Source organism: Tetrao urogallus (assembly GCF_951394365.1).
Source record: "Tetrao urogallus genome assembly, chromosome: 1".
NCBI lineage: Eukaryota > Metazoa > Chordata > Aves > Galliformes > Phasianidae > Tetrao > Tetrao urogallus.
In genome coordinates, this window is record NC_136813.1 from 91,095,475 (window position 1) to 91,115,985 (window position 20,511).

A 20,511-nucleotide genomic window follows, 5' to 3' on the forward strand; every position below is an offset into this window, starting at 1 on the left:
AGCGATATAGGAAGGAAAGAAAGCAATATATCTCTGGAGAGATGGCAGAGGAAGGGAACCTGCAGAATCCAGGACAGGGATGCAGAAGGAATAAGGAGGGGAAGTCTGGGAGAGAGGAGCGCAGACAGATCCACACAGGAGTTGCTGGAGTTTAACAGAAAATATTCATTAGATATGGTGTTCTTTATGATGAAGTTCAGTCTCTTGATTTAAGAGGTTTGGCAACAGGAAAATATCTTCCCAATTGGGCTTCATCTCAGTAGAATCAGTAATCTTAGCTACCCTAGAAAAAAATTGTTTTCACTGCCAAACAGAACAGATAATGTAATTTCTTCAGAAGAACTGTTAAGTTTGTTGGCACTTGTCAAACGCTTTGTTTAAAACAAAAACCAAACCTTTTTTTTATGGCTTTTCTGCAGGTATGAGTCCCATCCTTCTGTAAACGAATCCAACCCTAGAAGCATTAACTTAACACAGTCACAAGTCCCTGTTGCTGATGATTTTGGAAACAGCTGACATTATACACAATTGACAAGGAAAGGCAGTGAAGCTCACTTCATATGGGAAGTAAAAGAGATATGTGTACTGACCACATTTGGTTATGGCATGTGTATTCACAGATTTCCAATTAAGTTACTATTTACCAAAACTGGGGTGCACTGAAAGGAATGAAAATAATTTCTGACAAAATTTCCACTTGAATCAAAGCTGAACAAAAATACCCACCCCATGACAACAACCAAAAAGGCAATCCAGAAGAAATACCATTTTGCTTCAGTATTAGATTCCTAAGCATTTAAGTAAGGAATGTAAAACCATCTCTACACTCATGCAGGTACAGTTTATTCTTCCCTTTTTAACAGATATGAGTAGCAGTAAAAGAAACATTAGGAGGATCTTTCCTGGACACGGTAGAGATTGAAGTTTGTCTTGTATCTAGGATACTCTTGCTTGTATTGGTGCTCTAATGCATTGACAGAATAGAAACGCTCTTTGAAGCCATTCAAAGTCTCACAGAAATGGCTTTGAAGGTGACCAGCTGAAGGAAGAGCCATTCTGTTTTGCTCCTTTGTTTTGTTGTCCTTCCAATTGATCAGTGAGATGCAGACTGAGGTTTTACAGTATCAGGCAGGTGTGTGTATATAGCTGTGACTGCCGTGTGTGTGAAAGTGCCCCAGGATTTTGTGTTTCAATCTACTGCCTTTTTTGGAGTTTACCATCATCCACAGCAAACTGTGGGATGCAGTGTCTGCTCGTTACCACTACCTTGGGTACATGACAGTCAGCCCCAACCAGACTCTGCTTGTCTTTCAAGAAGCATAAAAATAAAACAAGAGAAAGAAAGAAAGAAAGAAAGAAAAAAAAACATTTGTAAGGCAACACAAATGTTTCCATGTACAAACTTGTGGTGCGTGTGATTGTAAGTGCATCATTGCTAATGTGAAGAGCTTGAACATGGAGTGAATGGTTGTGAGACTCTGCATCTACTGTTATACTCTTTCTTGTTGACAGCAGCTGATTGCTATGCTTGATTGGAAGCCACTTGTTATTAAATTTTAAAATGTGATGATCAGACTTTCTCTTTTCTACAGAGCGTGAGCAAAGTCTGGATCAGGATTGGCTGTCATGTCTGCCATAAAAAGGCACTAGAGAGACTTCAGCAAGTATTGTCCCTGACCCTGAGTCTAACTAGCAACATTCCTATTTAGATGTTATTTCTCCTGGTTTTCCCCTGAAAGTCTCAAATATGTTATGCATACTCTGAAAGCATTCAAATGCGTCGCATTTCATCAAATTCATTCAAAGAAACTACTGCTTTTAGGAAGTCATGTTACATGCAGAACCCCCTTCCAGCCAGATGGGCAGAACAGCAGTACTCAATTCAGGAAAGTGCTAAGGATGAAGTCAGGGGCATGAAGCTTATACTAATGCTCTTTGCTGCAGTCGGGGAACACAGAAAGGTGAACAATGAAATAATCATGGAGCTGATCAGAAGAGATGCTGGGCCTGCTTGTTTCTTCTGGGAACAGAGCGTGCTCAGCACCTTCCAAAAGCAAAAACCAATGCTCACTGCATAATTAACAGACCCAGGAGCCTTGAGCTTAATTGCACAGAATGTGTTCTGCTACTTTTTCACAAAAATCTTTTTGCCAGAGGAAATCATGGGACGCTTGGCACCCTACAAATTTAGCACGCAGGGCTTCTCCACATATTTGCTTGTGCCACCATGCATCTGCACTGGCAGATTTCTTTGTTGCTTGCTAGGATCATTTGTCTGTATACAATACATACTACATGTTGCATCAGGGCCCAAGTTCAGAATTTGTATGTGTATAGCTGCCTGAGCTTTAAAAACATTACACCTTCAGGATGGTCTGAATCAGTGCTCCTAGAAGCCAGCTTTTTTAAGTCAGTCCCAGTTTGAAGATAAATACACACTTAATTCTGAGAGCAACAAAGCAAAGGAAAAAAAAAAAAAGATTTCATGCTATTAAAAAAAACTTATCTGGAAGACAGAAGAATAGAAGAATAGAACACAACCACAACACAAACCTAAATAGAGCTGCACCTCTAGAAATGGGTAGACTGGAATCAAATTTTAAGCAAGAGCTTTTGCTTTTAGACCGCCAGCCTAATTTGAAATCTGTGCAGCACCAGAGCTGTGCAAGCAGAGCATCTGCTCTTGCAGTTCGGCAGTTCTGTCAGCCTCCTGAAACCCTAGGGCTATGCTCAGCATTGACCTTTAAAAGACATATCTATATGTTTATGAAGCTGAGTTAAATCTGTTTGCTAGCTGTTTGTAAGCTTCTTACCCTTTCAGTTTTTGCCTCAGAAGTAATGTTCACAGCTTTTGCAAAGTCTGAAAACATTTTCTATAACCCACTTACATTTCTTCCAGAAATTGTTAAATAGCTCAGGAGAGAGAATGCATTATCAGGATGTTTTCCAGTAACATAAATGTTTGTTACATCAAACGTTTTCCATACTGAGGTTTCCGTTCACAGGCAGAATAAACTCTTAAGTTTATCTTTCATCAATAAAATAATTATGCTGATGCTTTACTTTGAAATCAATAGTATTTGACGTATTAATGAGTATTATTAATAGGACGTCTAAGTATTTTGTCAAACCAGATCCCCAAATCCCATTTAATGAGCCAAGTTCAGAGGAGAGGCCTCAAAACAGACAAACAAACAAACAAACAAAAACCTTGCATGAAAATGCTTGAGTACCTGTGCTGCTTACATTCAGTCTGAGCTGCTAAGAAGTCATTTTAGTGCACTTACCACCCACGCTGGGAGCATGTTATTCCAGGGGATTTTATGACTATGGCAGATTGCTTTAATACTTGTCAGTGTGACATGCAGGCAGAACTGCTAAAACCTTTTCATTGATAACTAGTTCAAATACAGCATCCAGAACTTTGCATTGCCCTGTACATCCAAAGCGTACTTCCATTCACCCTCTGAATTTTAAAGTGTAAATCACACTTTTGTAGTAAGACATGTTCTGGATAGTGAGCTCAGGTTCATGCAGGCTCATGAATATACTGGAAGCATATTGATCGCCTTGTTCTTACTTAGGTATGTGGATAGAAGGCACACAGAGCAGCTTCTTCTTGTAAGGCATTTCTCCTAGACAGCTTGTAAGTAGAACAGCATTCTGCTAAAGATCTCTGGTTAAAAATATTGATCATGGTATGTACTGGCAAAAAAAGAAATTTAGGAATCAGATAAAAAATACTAGTACAACTTGTTTGGGTTACAAGGTTAATGGAACAATGAGCATTAGCTCAGAGAGGTAACGGGGTTTAGATCAGGGATAATTCCATTTGTCATGTACCATGGCACACATCCCCTTCACAGTGTGTTACCATTATAAATGTTAGATGTGCATCTGTAAGATTACTGTTTAAATCATTTTATTGTACTATGTCTCATAAAAGCATTCTGTGCCTAAAAATAGTCTGTGGTATCAGAAAAGGCATCTTTCAGCATTGCCTTAACGTGATTATTTTGATAATATTGTAACAGGATCAGAACTGATGCCCAAAGCTCTTTCCACCAGAATAGTTGGAGGAATATGGTGGTTTTTCACCTTAATCATAATCTCATCTTATACTGCCAACCTGGCTGCATTCCTGACGGTAGAAAGGATGGAATCCCCCATCGATTCAGCTGACGATTTGGCAAAGCAAACCAAAATAGAGTATGGGGCTGTTAGAGACGGATCCACAATGACCTTCTTCAAGGTAAGATGGCGTCAGCCAGCTCTGAGTGGTGAAACTGACCCGTGGATGATTACCTGCTACCTTTGCTGTGAGGAGCAAACCCATGCCTTTGATGGGAGAACCTGAAGGGAATGAGGCCATGGACCTGAGGACATTCTCCCTCGGATTGTTTCTCACAGTAGGATCTCAGCATTATACAAACACTTGGCTAAGATTGGTTATGAAGGTCACACCTGCACTGGAAAAACACTGCACATAATCAAAATACAAGCTGGTTTGCATCCTTCTTAAAATGTTCCATGGTCAGCATTATGCATGCTATTAATACAATGGCCACATACACACATAAACATGTCTGTAAGTAAAGGGTCATTTTGTGATTTTGTGTGGCTGATTGCTTCATGGATAAATGCATTGTTTGTTTGTTTGTTTATTTGGGGGTTGGGGGGGTGGGTTGTTTTTTTTTTGTTGGGGTTTTTTGGTTGGGGTTTTTTTTTTTACACTATTAGTATTAATTAGACAGAAAATGGGTTAATCTCATGAAATGTCAATTTTAAAAGCCAACCAGCTATAAATTTAGGAAATACACACAAAAATCCTGTGACAATTAGAATTAATTAGCAGGTTCATCGGTACTCTCAGCAGGGAAGTTAAGCACTGAATAAAGTGGTATCATGCTTTTTATTGTAGCATCTGAGAATGGTGTTTATAGATAGTCAGATATGCAGTGCCTTTGAGAATGAGACATCCTGGTGGAACAACATGTGGGGCAAAATAACCCTTGATTCTGAACAAGCAGATTCAGCTCCTGTGCTGAGGGACCTCGTGCTCCAGTTTGTATCCCCCTGCACTGCTTTAAGCACAACCCCCTTATATTTCTACGTGAGGCAAAGTGAGCATTTCCACACTCAGAAAGGATCGGTATTTGGGTCATTTCTCAAAACTAGAAATGCTCATCAAGGTCATTTAAATTATGTGGTAGCACCATCCCTAGTGAGCTATCAAGGGTGAACTCCCTTTGTAACGACTCTCCTGTGGCTGAATATAAATGTTTCTGCTGAAAGAAATGCGAAAAGTAGAGCATTTTTTCAGAGCCTTGTTATAGTCAGTTCTTGGAAGGATGAGCTGACATTTCTTTAAAGACATGCCGGGAAACCTATCTCAGGATATTCCTGGAAACTTCATTAGGTGAGGACGGGATCTCAATACAAATGCAAAGCAGTGGGAAGCAGCCAATGCTGCCCTCTGGAAGGCTCTGGGATATCTCCTGGATATAAGAGCTCTTCACCACCTAAAGACAGACATTGTCATTGCTATTCTGAAGTCAAATTCAGCACAGGAAAGAACTGCTCAGAATCTGCTCCCTCCACAGTATTTCATTGCAAATAACTTGTAATTTCACCACAAGAAGTTTAGAAAAAATTTCAAGAGCTGTTTCCAGCTCTACAGTGAATTTTTTTTCCTTTTTTTTTTTTGCACCATTAATCCTTCAGAGTAAAACGTGTAGGCTTTAAAGTACGCAAGCCTCTTAAAAACAATAAGGTGATTAAATATCTATATGCTATACATGCCAGCTTACTTGTGCCTGAAATATGTGTATGCATAAAACCAAAGGAAAGGACATCAGTTTTAGTACAGAATGGAGATAGATAAGCTGGCAGAGTGAAGGTGACATAGTGAAAGGTGCATACAAAATAGAATTCATTTCACTTGTAAACCAGTGAGGCACACACAGTGCTATATAATAAATGTGATTATTTTTATTAGCCTTATTATGTAGCCTTTCATGATTCTCACAATATTAGGATTTCCTTTCTCTGACTAAAAGTTCAAGATTTTCACAGTACGTGTACTGTAAGTACAACAAATAACTTATATATGCAAAAGGAAGTCTGTATGCACTGAGATGGCATCACTTTGCCTCCCTTATACTGTAAAATACTGCTTATATTTCTGGAGCTAAGTAAGCATACACACAGCCACATGCACAGCAGCGAGAGAGCTGGGAGCATGTAAAACACAGTAGTCAGAAGGTGACATAAGGGGTAGGTGTTTCTACGTGTGCCTTATGGCACAGTTTAAGAGAAAGCACCCTTCCCACAAAGGACTGAGAGCTTGTCTCCCAGCTCTGAATAACACGTCTAGACAAACTCTTGCTAAAGAGGCAACATTTTCAAGAATGTTCCTGCAGTGGCTATGCTTTCTAACCAGGTATTGAGAGCAATTGAAATTATCTGTGGAAGACAAGAGACTCTTGGCATTAAAGGAACCCCACAGTCAGCCTCCCAGCCCTTTACACAAATTTGGGCAAAATTCAACACATCTATACTATAAATCTTCCATTGCTTTCTAGCTCCTCTGTGATAATAGATGTTAATCTCAACTTAGAAATCCTGCCAGGTCCCACCTCCAAATATGCAGAGATTTTCCCACTTAAATCAATGAGAAGCCAGTTGAATCAAGTTGCTAAGTCAGGAAGTTGAGATCTTTCTACCAAATTTATCTGAATAAGGAATATATCTTTCCAGTAAATTCAATATCAGATTCAATTTACTGCATAAATATATCAGTTTCAAAAAGTATTCCCAGCTGAGCAGTACAAATGCCTTCTACTTGCAAAAAGCCACTTAACCATCTTCAAAGCTTACTGATATCCAGTGGCTTAAAGTCTTGGTTGAAACCTAGGTGAAATTCACAGGTATTGAATTCACAGGAAATCATATTAGATTTTAAAACTGAAAGAACCAGAAAATCAGCTGCTCACAGGAATCTCCCAGACACCAGTATTTAATGAGTGCTTGTTGTCTCCAACACAGTGAGCCTAAAATCAGCTGTGATGGCTTCAAACCAAAGATAGGGACAATGAAGGAGGTGAGAATATACTGCTCCAGAGCTGGGGAAGTGCATACATGGAGGGGATCGTGGGCTCATATTTACACCAAAATTTGGTGTGTGTGTGTCTGGCTCGTGCTAGGTAGTGGCACAAAATAGTTCAGTAATGGTTGGCTGTGCTATCTTGAGACAAACAGTTTCTAATGGTCCAACTTCCTGTAGCTCTAACATGCTGTTTCATCCAGAAGCGACACTGTGCTCAGTAGGTTTGGACAGCACACAGAAGGACAAGGTTTAATTGTGTTAGCACTGTGCAACTGCTTTAAGGTTTTCAGATTGCAGATAGCACCTCTTGAGTGTAGCAGGCAAAGTGCCCCTGAGAACGCTGAGCAGGTTCAGTTTCTCTTTTCACACCCTGTGAGGATCTTTCCCTGTAGGATGCTCACACAGAACAGGGAGTGGAGTGGGGAGGAAGGGATGTCCAGCACTGCATTCAGGCGGCTATGACTTTTGGCATTCCTCTTCGCTGTGCCACTGGATATTGACACAAGCTATGTGCACACTCCTACTGAGGCCAGTGGCAAAAATTCCCCAAACTTCAGTGGGAGAAGGATTAGGTCCTTAATTCTGATTGCAGTGGAAAGCTGAAAGCAGAATTTTGCTTAGAAGCCACTTTAGGTTTGTTTGTCAAGCTTTATCCTTGACGTACATGACTTTTAGGCAATGATATCAATATAAAAGAGCCAGTGCTTTACTGATCTTCAGGCTTTTGGAAGAGTACACTCACCCTGACTGGCAGAAACCCTGATACTGAGTACAAGAGTATCCAGCTGCACTAATTTGCTGGGCTGTGTGTAATTATTTGCTGTAATCCATGTAACAGCATTAGCCCAAAAAACTTCAAAGCACTTCACAGTTGTGCCAGTAACAGAGTTCCTGGCACTGCAAAGGAAGCAGAAGAAGCATAAAGCACAGTGAGAGTGAAAGGCTGCAGGCAGGAAAACCATTCTTTCATTCGAGATATGCTATTGACATCATTCACAACAATCCACAAGATAAGGCCTATCGAGGTGGAGGAAATGTTTACAGGTGTAATTTGAGTGCTTTGGTGTGATTCTGTGTCCTCATTTTTCCTTCTTAGAAATCCAAAATATCGACATATGAGAAGATGTGGGCATTCATGAGCAGCAGGCAGCAGACAGCGCTGGTGAAGAACAATGATGAAGGAATCCAGCGTGTGCTCACGACAGACTATGCGCTGCTGATGGAGTCCACCAGCATTGAGTATGTGACTCAGAGAAACTGCAACCTCACTCAGATCGGGGGACTCATCGATTCGAAAGGCTATGGTGTGGGAACCCCTATTGGTAAGATGTTTTCCAGTACAGGTGATGTGGAGCACACCCAGCAATGTCCTCTACAGATGTGTAGATGACTATCTGAATGATGCCCTGTTCTTTTAGGAAATATTTTCATCAAAACAGATTCTGGGAGTCTCCTAAAAGGCAAAAGATCTCCTCTTGTATCCACTTATCTGCAAGCAGACTCTGTAGCGAATAAGGAATATAGGAATGCAGGCTACATCTGCAGAGCAAAGTCAAGTAATCTTCTTGCCTTCTGGAGCATCCCTTCTGTGACAAACTGGGTGTCCCCTGTGCTGCCCTGTTCTAAGCCCAAGTTGCACTACTGAATTATCACTTGCTTTTGTGAAATCAAGTAGTCTCGGGGAGGGTGGAAGGGGGGACAACAAATGTGTCCAACATACATATCTGAAAGAAAGTATGAAAAGAGACCAATTTCTGTTCTATTTTGAGAGTCGAGAGCTGCACATAAGAACAATGAGAAGCAATTGCAAGGTTCTGCCTCTGCATCAGGGACTTCAGAGTTTCAAGATAAGCAGAGCTTAAGATTCCCAGGCTCTGTGAACTCTTTCCAGCAGAGTTTTAGCATACTCAGTGTCCTTTACAAGACTTTTTCTAGTTGCAAATAATTACATAAGTGTGTTTTTTTTTTCTCTTTGCTTGCTTATTTTGTGTTTGTGTTCTTGTGAATAATGGGTACTGGGCAGCCAGATCTTTTTCTTGCATTATACTTCTCCATACTGCTCACATATTGAGTGAGGCATTTACATTGCCTCACTCAATTAATAGTTACGCAATTCTATTGACTTCAGGGGAATTAACTAGAGGTTATAATAGGTTAAGTATTTGGTCCATTAGTTGCTTGGTAGATCAGATATAAATAAGAGAGGAAAAACACCACTGCACTTTGAAATGGGATTCTTTATGTCACTGAGCACCTCAGATCATCACACAGATAATATTTTAAGTATATTTTTCCACTGTCTATATGAGCATGGTTTTCTGTCCTTACGGAAAATGATACAAATGTTAAAATATCCCCAAATAAAGACAAACGAATGGCAAGAGTTTCATTGCAGTTATAAAGCTGCCACACTTTAAACCAAGAACAATGAAGGAATAATTGGAACAGATGGCAATCCTTGGAGAGAGTGCATCCATTGGAAATACAGCTGTGAAATATATTTATAAGATGTTTCTCGTATGATAAATGTGCCTTGATCTTTTTTCTTAAGGAAAACCAGCAAAATTCAGGGGAATAGATACCTCTAAGCACTTGGGAATACTGCAGTGTCATCAAGCTTCTTAAGCTTTTAAAAAGTTGATTTCACAGATAAGATGAAGTGTCTAGATCTTCATAATATTCACATAAACCCCATAGCCTCTGTCAGTCTCTCACAGCATTCAAAACAATCGCACTGCAGAAGCTGCACTGAAAACAAGACTTATCTATGATGTTAACACCAAAGATTCAACAAGTCTAAGCCTGCATTCACTCCTTCAGGAGAATCTACAAGCACATGGTTATGGTTTGCAGCAGCGAAAGCATGCCTTGCACTCCAAAATTTCCAGTGAATGAGCTGAATACCATCACCACTTGGTTCCCAAGGAAACAATTCATCTATGAATCCAGGGAATATCAACTCTGCGAGTAGAAAATTGCAGATATAAGCTGTCTTCGTTCTTCATTGTGCTGAGCTAGGAAGACAGAAATTCAGGTGGATCAACAAACTCTCTGTTTATGCTTAGTGAGCCCTGGGTCACAGGAAGGAGGGTTTTCATTAGATTCTTGGCAAAGATCAGTACTGATGAAAAATCTGCAGTGATGGTTGGTGGTCAGCTTGCTGCAGTCTAGAAGCAGTGCTGTAACAGAGGCACCTCTATGCAAAACCTATACAAATGTCACCCTGGGAGGAATCCAGCTGAAGAAAGCAACACTATTATAGCTGTCAGGATACGTATTCCATTATCACTGCCAGTGCTGATGTAAGTAATTCTAACACTAAAGCTATTACTTGGGAGATTGCTAAGAAAGTATGTGGATTTATTTCTTGTCCTGAGTGGTAGGTTGTTAATCGCTCAGTGGTCATAAATGCTGTGCTGAATATTCAAAGGGGTCTTGAGATGGATTTGTGTGCAGTTTTAGTGCTCACCAATAAAACATCACTAATCCAGCACTCCAGGCACACTTGATGAACTTCAAAAGCACATGTAGAAATATAGATAGGTACCTTCTACCCTCAAGATGAATTGTGGTAACCCTGCTGGCAACAAAAACATCACAAGAAAGAATGAACATCCCCACAAATATTGTGCCATGACTCAGGATGCTTCACTTTGCCTAGCCGCTGTTTTCTTTTAGACAAGGGAAAATAGATGATACCTACAATATAACAAACTCCAGCCATCAGGGTGACAAACCTCTCCTAAGGTAGAAATAATTTTGCTTTTTCTGGTGTTGTTGTTTTCAGTGGTAATAAGTCACTTCTCTGTGTAAAGACAGTTTTGTAAGTGTTTCATTTTCTGCTGTGCTTATTTTTGGCTCTTTAATAGCATGCATAGAAATCATCTATTCTTACAGCCGGTGTATTTTCCTTTCAGAGCTGGCTTTCCAAAGCAGTAGCTGCTGATTGCTGGCTTCCCAGATGGACTTCGTATAATCTGACACATGTCTCTTGGCATCTGTGGTCACAGCATGTCCTATTGCTGGCAGTAGGGTACACTGAAAAATAGCTGAGTGTTGGCACAACAGAGTACTGCTGTATTTTTCGCACTGACTCTCCTCAGACAGTGCTGCAGGCTAAAGGAAATGGAAAAAGGGACTTGCATTCACGGTACAATTATTTTTAATAGTGTCCTACACAACAGTGTGAGAATGAAAAGTGAAACCAAGGCCAAATATCCCAGGCCATTTAGATATATAAAGGCACAAAAGTGGTGCTTAGTGAGATTTTCCTGTGTCCACATCCACATGTACCCTGACATCACTGAAACTCTGGGCACACCTTCTGCCTTGAATTTTATTCATCTTGATGAAGGCAAGAATTGCAACTGCTTTAACTTGAGGCAAAATGTGACTCATTGTGAAATTCTAGCTAGAGGGGAATAGTCTCATTAATGTGCTAAAGGAGTGGGAAGGATGGCAGTTAGCTACATGGATGAGGGACTGGTGACACTGGCTGTACTTCAGCCCAGACACTTAAAGCTTCCAACTGCAGGAATTCCAGCATGACAGAGGTTGGGGGCACATATATGTCTTCAAAGCCAAACAGCTTTTCTTGTAATCCTCTCCTGCTTGCTATCATAAAATCCTTGCCCTACAAACAAAAGACTCCATTATAATGCCAAAAACAACTTCTGCTTATCTTTTATAATTAATAAGAGGATTGCTGCTATTGTTGACGACTTCAGCTTCTGGCAGCATTGAAAAGGTTAATTGATAGTAATTTCTTTTAACAGTGCTGTGCTCCAAAAGTGGGATGAGGGGCAAACCTTTCCCTTCTCCTGCTTTGAGGCTACAGATCTGTGCATCTGTTAGAGCTGCTGGCTGAACTGAATGCTGAAAAACAGAGATTTTGGAAGATGGAGAGCTGGACCAGTGCATGACAAGCAAATCTAAACAGATTGAACTGCCCAATGTGACCCCGCTATTTGCCAGATACTGTACAGGGCATTAATGATGTTGAGCTGAAAATGCATCATTTAGCAAACTGTTGGCCTGAAAATAAAAAGCATGAAATATATGCTATTTTCAGCTTGAAGTGTCAATAATGTTGCAAGTCACAGAAAAAAAGGGCTAGGCCGGCTTGTGTTCTTATAAGCTCTAAGGTAGATGAAGTGGAGTTGTGGGCATATGAAGGTACAAATGAGAAGAGAATGCATTTGACTGGCTGTGGGTTTTCTTAGACAGTTACTCATTTTTCATGCAGTAGGAAAAATAAACAGATGTTGAAGTAAATAGAAGAGATGTAAAGTGGAAAGTCTCAAAGGATGCTTAAAGCAATATTCAGACATGATATAGAGGGATTATTTAGCAAGCAAACCCACTGCCAAGTCTTAAATAAACCTCAGTAGGAGACCCTAGAAAACAACATGAATTTCCAAACAAATAACAACTCCAAAGGAGCCTTCTGTTTTCCAGTCCCCAGGGCAGATGCCAACAGCTTGTTGGTACTCCGTCCTCCTCCAGCTGAAGAGAACACAAGAATTTCTAGCTGGAATAATTCAGTCTTGTAACAAGGGGGCCGTTTTGCTCCAGATAGCAGCAACGTGCTCTTTCTCTGCCTTCATTTTGCTGCAATCAGCACTGACAAATCTTGTTCTCATCTTCCAGGGTCACCTTATAGGGACAAGATCACCATTGCCATCCTCCAGCTCCAGGAGGAGGGGAAACTCCACATGATGAAGGAAAAGTGGTGGCGAGGCAACGGCTGCCCTGAAGAGGACAGCAAAGAAGCCAGTGCTCTCGGGGTAGAGAATATTGGGGGCATCTTCATAGTGCTTGCTGCTGGGCTTGTTCTTTCAGTGTTCGTAGCCATTGGTGAATTTATTTATAAATCAAGGAAAAACAGTGATATTGAGCAGGTAAGTCATCCTTTTCCAGCTTGCTGATGTTTCTGGGAGGCTGAGATCTGTGGTGACTGCATTATGTCTCTTTGCTGGAGTGCAGATTTTGTATTGCTGAACTCTCACCATTTGTTTCTGGCACTACAGAGAAATAATTTCTTAATAAGAATAGGGAAGCAACTCATCCACAGTCCAATTAGTGCTGTTTAATATGACAATGCAGAACAAGAGCAATTAATTGCTCAAACTGTTTTAGCTTGATCTTTAAGATTTAAAGTATAAATTACCTTAGAAAGGAATAAAACAGAACTTTTTTTTTTTTTTTTTTTTTTTTTTAATGGCATTAACATCAGCTCTTGAGTAACAACAGGAATGTACTTCCAAATCCCTAGTGTAATTTTTCTCTTGATCTAGAAAACATTTCTTTCACAGCCAGAGGTTTACACACTCTGTGCTGAAGCATGCACTTCAAAGCAGGGAAACCTGCTGAAAGGTGATGGATGCCACAGCAAAGTAAGATTATGGAGCCAAACAATTTTGAGATATATCTCCACTGAACTGTAATGAGTGATTTGAAAACAGTGAGAGGAAACAAAGAAAAATGTTACGTATAAATCACATCTTCAGTATAACAGAAGCTTGTGAAATAGAATCTATCTTTAAAATAGGGTGTAAACACCCACTTACTGAGACAAACACAGTAAAAGAAACAAGATACATACAGCCACTCAGACTCTATTCATGAAGCTGTCTACCAACCCTCTTGATCTGACTACCTTCCCTGGTTCTGGTCTGCTGCTGGCAATGTCCTGGACCCTTGTTTGGCCCTGTTTGGATCAACTGCTAAAGATGTTCTTGTCCTGTTCACTTCAACAGGATGTTTCAACAGGGTCATGTTGCACTGCAGGTTTGGTAGACTGAGACAGTCATCAGTTTGTAACACCTAACTTCAGACATACACTTCTAAGAGAGTTGTTTAAGCTCAGTTTGCATTTAGATGGGAAAGGCAAGAGATTTTCAGTCAGCAGTTCATCCTCTCCCTCCAAGGTGTAGTCCTACAAAACTGATGACATAAATGACAGAAAAGGCGCTCAAGAAAAATAAGGGACGAGTGGAAAGAGGAGGAGAACATTCTGAACTCTACCTCAGAAATGTAGTTTATACTGTACTGATGCTAAGACATGAGAGGGTTTCACATCTAAGTCAAAGCAAGCAGCCACAGCTGAGGGCCTGGAGAGGACAGTGCCTCATTTTTAAACATTGGATTTCTGATGGAATGAACCACCCTGCAGTGATGTCAAGGCACTGATCTCTCTCTAGTGACAATGAATAGGACTCGGGAGAACAGCATGGAGCTGTATCAGGGGAGGGTCAGGTTGAGGATTAGGAAAGGGCTGTTCACTGAGAGAATGGCTGGGCACTGGAGCAGGCTCCCCAGGGCAGCAGTCATGGCTTCTGTTTTGGACAGTCCTCCCAGACTAGGATTTGAATTTGGGGTGGTCTTGTATGGAGCCAGGAATTGGACTCAATGATCCTTGTGGGTCCTTTCGGGCTCAGGGTATTCTGTGGTTCTACACCTGTGTCTCCTTGCACTCACAAGTAGCTAAGTATACATTCCCACTGTTCAGACAGCTAGAAGGAAGCAGTCTGAATCCTACCAGATATCTTCATTTTCCAAATGACTCTTAATGTTACTGTGGGTCCCTGGGACCTAATGCCACACTCATTGACTGGGCTTAATCTTTGCAGTGCCCTGCAGAAGAGGGCAGCTCATGACTGTGCAGACTACTCTGCAAGCTCCTGATCAAGCCCTCACTGAAAGCAATGTATACAAACAAAGGATGTAACTCAGGCAGACAATTTTGCACGCCTTATTAATCAAGGTGTCCCTTTTTGGGAGTAAGTCAGAGAGAAAGGATGGATGCATTTTGCTCATATTGCAACTTCCTGGTTACTGTGTAAACTTTATAGAACAGTACTAGCACAAAATAAGTAAAGAATGTATGGAGATCAAAGACTCAGGAGGTTTTTATTCAAATAAGTTTTGGAGCACTATTGCAGATAAAACACATAGCATAAGCACTAAAGTGGTGCAGAATATTTTGAAACAATTCAGGAGCCTGGAAAGGCAATGTACCCTTGAAATCATAATTAAAATAGACCTAAAGCATTAGATCATGAGAGATTGTTAAATTATTTAGCAATTTGTTGAATGAATAACATAATACTCAGGGATGAATATATAAAAATACAGTGTCTGTATGTAGTGAAACTGCTGCTGTCTCACAGTGATGTGTTGCTGATTGTACTAATGGAAATCTTTAAATAGGTTAATGTGACAACATAATATGTGAGGACTGTAGATTTTTTTTCTGTGAAAGTAATTTCAAAGAAAGAAAATTCTGGTGATTTCAGTATTATTTTCTGGTTTCTCTCTTTTTGCTTTATTTTCACACTGGTGATATAAGAAGCTTAGACAGAAAATGCTGCACAGCATATATTATCACTAAGCTAATCCAAAGCATGATTTGCATACAATCTATGACTTTTCTGTTTCCATAAATAGAGTCTCTTTTGATTTAAATAGCTTTCGAATCTCATTCTCATGTTTGTTTTTAATTCTACTTCTCTCATTTATTCATTTTCTCAATTTTTTTTCTTGCATGCAAGGCCTTTTGTTTCTTTTACGGACTACAGTGTAAGCAAACCCATCCGTCCAACTCCACCTCTGGCACCACCTTATCTACGGAGTTAGACTGTGGCAAGTTAATCCGAGAGGAAAGAGGGATTCGAACACAACCCTCAATTCATACTGTGTAGTCAGGAAAGAAAAAAGGTGTGTCCAATGAAAGCATTAAACAGTTCACTTAATGACAAAGGTTGTACTCACCAAAACGCAGTTAATGTCTTCAAAGTGCCTTTTGCTTCAGCAGGAGATAAGCTTATCTAATGCAAATTGTCAAAGTCCTGGAAATTTGGGCAGTTTAAATGCATATCACAGAAAATAATTACACCTACAGCAAAGAGTGAGAGCAACAGACTATAGCAGATTTTAAGAAATACAGTAGTCACTATGTACAAGTGTCATCTTGTCATTTCATTGGGTAATTCACGTTTGTTTTTTTTTTTCAGGTAAGAAATATTGTTTACCTCCTTTTCATTTTCAACCAAACTTGAATAAACTCATGGCAATCTCATTAGTAAAAGCATGAAGAAAAATTTCCCTTGGTCTCTGGTTAAGCATTCAGCAAGTGGGCCAGAGAGTTCTCTACAAACCTCAGAAAATTACCTGCAGGCTCCATTAACTTTCTGAACTCCTATTATAAACAGCCAGAGATTTTTAGCTGGCATATATTATTTCCAGTGTCAATATTTAATGAATTTTAATTCATCCATTTAAAATTCATTAGACAACGCCTCCAAGTAACTATCATAGCACAAGATCATATCTATCAGTTAAATTTTATGCCATGTAACCATTAACATTTAAGAACATAATCAGTGAAAGCACCCTGAGGCACTCCCAGTATATATGTACCTTTCATAGAACAACTTTGTTGACTTGGCTTGAGTAATTCATGATGTTCACTGTTGTAAGGCTTTATAATATAGGAAAACCTTTTATGACATAAGTGGCAGTAAAAATCGTATTGATTTATGTTGAAGTGTATAGCGTTTTCTTTTTTTTTTTTTTTTTGCATATTGAAACAAAGAAAGAAGCTGTTGTAAAGGAAGCCAAGCTGTATTGGATGTTTTCTATACCCTGGGAGGAGAACAGTTTGGTTTCCTTCAGTCCTATGCTTGCCTGGGTACTGCCAGAGCAGGAGACAACAGGCTGTATCTGTTGTTGCCTCAGAAAAACATATGACAACAATTTGGAGTAGATATACAAAATATATAGAAATGCCATCTCATAGGATATCATGAACCACTGCAAACAACCAAGTTTGCAAAACCTGATTACCTTTTATCTGAATGTCATTATATCCTGTCTTACCTTCAGTTTCACCAATTCATTTTCCATCCTTCACACCTACTTTATGTTTTCTTGCACAATGCAGTTCCTCCTCATCAAACAAGTTAATGATCTGTTTTATTGAGGGGCCATTTCTGGCCTCTCTTGCAATTAGAAAACTCGTTCAAGTGGATGCCTTCATGCTCAATCACCAAAATGCTCCAGCAAGCTCTGCTGTCCTCTTGAATTGTTTCTCTCGTATCTGGCTTCTGTATAGAATGTGTTTTACTTCTATTCATTTTACAACTTTTAATCAGCAATATTTATAGTGGCAGTGGGCTTCAGGGTGTTGCTTTTGGGTGTTCTTTTTTTTATGAAGACTTGTAGTGCTCATGGCTTGACTACAGCAGTTCTTCTCTACCAGTGTTCTTTCATATATGTGAGTGAGTGTTATGACCTACTTCAAACACTGCAAGAAACTCTCTTGCTCAAACTGGAATTTTAACCTGTTTTAATAGTGCCTTGAAAGCTTAGGTTCTTCATAAAACGATCCTTCCTAGCAGTGAAGACCTGAATAAGATCTTCAATATCCCTGCTTTAAAAAAATAAACACTCTTGTCTGCAATTTCCCAGTTGAAGAAACTTAAACTAATTAAATCCAGCTTCTCTGAACTCTCAGAGTAGAAGGAAAATTACTAATGGGCTTATCTTCATCATTGCTCTGTGCAAGAAATCCGTCAGCCTCCAGCTTCTACTACATTCTTAATCACTGTTTAACTGAATGCAAAATCCAGAAAGTTTCTGTTACTTTTTTGGTAAACATTTTCACATCTGTCAAGGAAACAGTCACATTGTTAGTGATCATTTTGCCTGTCTAGGTGTCCCCAGAGGCAACCTTGCAGCCTTCAGCTTGCCAACGGGAATTACAAAGCAGTTCTGCCTTTCCCTAACTATCTAACTACAAAAAAATTATTTGAAAGTTTTTCTTTTTTATTAGCAGTTATGCCAGCAGTTGAGGAAGTGAAGAGCAGGCGTGCCAGCTGGGAACTAGTAAATCTACCTTTTAAACACAATATTTGCAAGGTTCACTGTGGGTCCAGAAAAAGCCAAGTGCTTTCAGGTTAATAGGGGGTTTTGAGTAAGGCACAGTCCATTGCATCTCCCATGAAGTGCACGGCACCTGGCAGGAGTCAAACACAGAATGTGACAGGCTTTAGGAGGAAATGTTAAAGCCTTAAAAAATTTTTGACCTATCAACGCTCTCCGCTTTTAAACTGTTACAATTTGAACTTTGGCCATGAAAAAATACTCCGTTCACAAGTGATTGCAATTGCATTTTCCTCACTTGCAGCCTTGTAACTGCACCTGGGATCCAACAGTCAACGTCCCCTCTCACGTGTGTATCAGCACTGAGTTAACAGCTCTGCCTGTGATGGAAGAGTCACAACAGGCTGTCAGCTCTGGCAGTACCAGTAGAGCATAACCAGAGCTACTTCAGGAGAAAAATGGTTATAAACGTGCACTTGTGACATTTCATAGTATTTCTTTTTATTTTGCCTTTGTTGCATTTTAATCAGAGCTCCCAGAATATTCAGTGTCTGCAGAAAAAAAAAGAAAAAAAAAGGCATATTCTTTGACACATAGAAACCACTGGCTTCCGAAAGTAATGGGGTTATGCACAAACTGTCCATTGCCAGGTTGATTTGGCTGGGGTCGATGCTCCTACCTTTATTTAGTGCCATTTGCTGCCCTTATTACAGTCTGCCATCCAATGAAGCAGAAATACAGCATGGAGCATGGAGAAAGAATGAGACAGAAGAATGAAAGGAACAAAGGCAGTATGAGAGCAGCCTTTCAAGATCTAAAGAGGGCCTGTAAGAAAGAAGGGGACAGGCTCTTTAATAGGGTATGTTGTGATATGACAAAGGGAAATGGTTTCAAACTAAAAGAGGGGAGATTTAGATCAGATATAAGGAAGAAATTTTTTACAATAAAGGTGGGGAGGCAGTGGAACAGGTTGCCCAGAGAGGTGGTGGATGCCCTGTTCCTGGAGATGTTCAAGGTCAGGCTGAACAGGGCTCTGAGCACCTGATGGAGCTGTAGGTGTTCCGGTTCGTGATGTAGATGACCTTTAAAATTCCCTTCCAACTGAAATGATTCTATAATTCTATGATTCTGTGAATATGATCACTGTTTCAGAGAGCTAGGATCAGGGTGGCTTAGCAACACACCTGCACCATACAGCCAGAATAAGCACACCAATCATGCTTTCTGCATCTGGATTGATATTTGCTCAAAGTACTGCCACAGCTTCATGTCTCTGTGTCATCTCTCTTGGATTAAAGCTTTGAAGAGTCACATTTTTAGCTCTTTGGGAACAAAGGAGTAGAAGAAAAAAAAATCCCTACTCAGTGACGTTCTTGCAAAAACATTTTTTTGCTAATTTATTGGGTCTATAAATACCTTCTCTTCTTCAAACATTAACTTGAGCCCCTCCATTGGCACACCATAATCCCACCTCCAAACCTGACTGTGGCTAGCTGTGCCTGCTGGGAGCAGCCCTGTTTGCATTTGATGTCTTCTGAGATCAGCAACTAGTTCTACTGATTATTTTGTGTGTGTGCGTGTGTAAACAGGAAGCTGAAAAGCAGTTTATATAATTGAAAAACAGTTAAAATAATCCATGGGTTATTGTGACACTGTTTTGACAGTCACCGTTCAATAGACTCTGACAGTTTAAAATCCTTCATTTAGCGATCTCCTCATGCAATTAGCCAATAGTGACAGAACACTCAAACAGATTCTTAATGTGCTGCAACAGCAGCTCACTCACTAGGAGAAACTATTTTGGATATTTCTTCTTCAGTGCACTAGGAAAAAACAAATCACTTTTCTTTCAGCAGAAGACATATGTCAGTGTCCCAGCGATGAGTTTTTCACAGTGAGGAAGGCACAGCAGGAGTAAAACCTTGTTTTCTGCACTTCTTCCTTCATGGCTGAGCTAGTCAGATGTTCTCTTCAAATAGAATCTAGTCTAAATCTTTTGATTTTGTTAACTCCCAGTTGTCTGGCACAGCACACTGATTGTCCTTTTGTTCCTTTGCTGCTTGTTTGGTTGGTTTTCTTTTGCTTGTTTGATTATTTTTTTTTCAAGGGGTTAAAAAAACAATTGAAGAAATCTTGTCCTCAGGGGTAGGTAGCAACACTTTGATAAAGTCTAACTACAGATTTTTTTTAAATTAGAAATTTCCAACTTCATGTTATCCTTTAAATTCAGATTCTAGAATTACTCTATAGCCTAATACAATCTTTTGGATGCCAGTGTAAGGAAGGATTTGAGATCTTCCCGATTAAGCTTTTTCATCCTGCTGCAATGACCAAAGGGCAAATAGGAAGAATCTCAAAAAAAAAACCAAAAAAAAACCCAGGAGCCCCAAATCCATTCTATTTGTAAAAGATTTCCTTTAATTTTCACAGGCCATGTACTGCAGCATTTTGGGGCACTGTTTAGGAGAGAAGTTCAATAGCATAACCTTAAACTTATTATTCTGTTGTTAAATATGTTG

General features: G+C 39.9%; 1 protein-coding gene across 2 annotated transcripts in view; it reads left to right on the forward strand.

The window, feature by feature from the left end:
* Positions 1-20,511, forward strand: part of GRIK1 (glutamate ionotropic receptor kainate type subunit 1) — a gene marked incomplete at both ends in the record, with an annotated part of 155,975 nt that overhangs the window by 132,253 nt on the left and 3,211 nt on the right. For both annotated transcript variants that reach the window (XM_079537845.1, XM_079537846.1), the window contains 3 exons: positions 4,035-4,252; positions 8,205-8,430; positions 12,758-13,008. In XM_079537845.1, the coding sequence (XP_079393971.1) occupies positions 4,035-4,252; positions 8,205-8,430; positions 12,758-13,008 (695 nt within the window). The remainder of the gene's footprint in view (positions 1-4,034; positions 4,253-8,204; positions 8,431-12,757; positions 13,009-20,511) is intronic.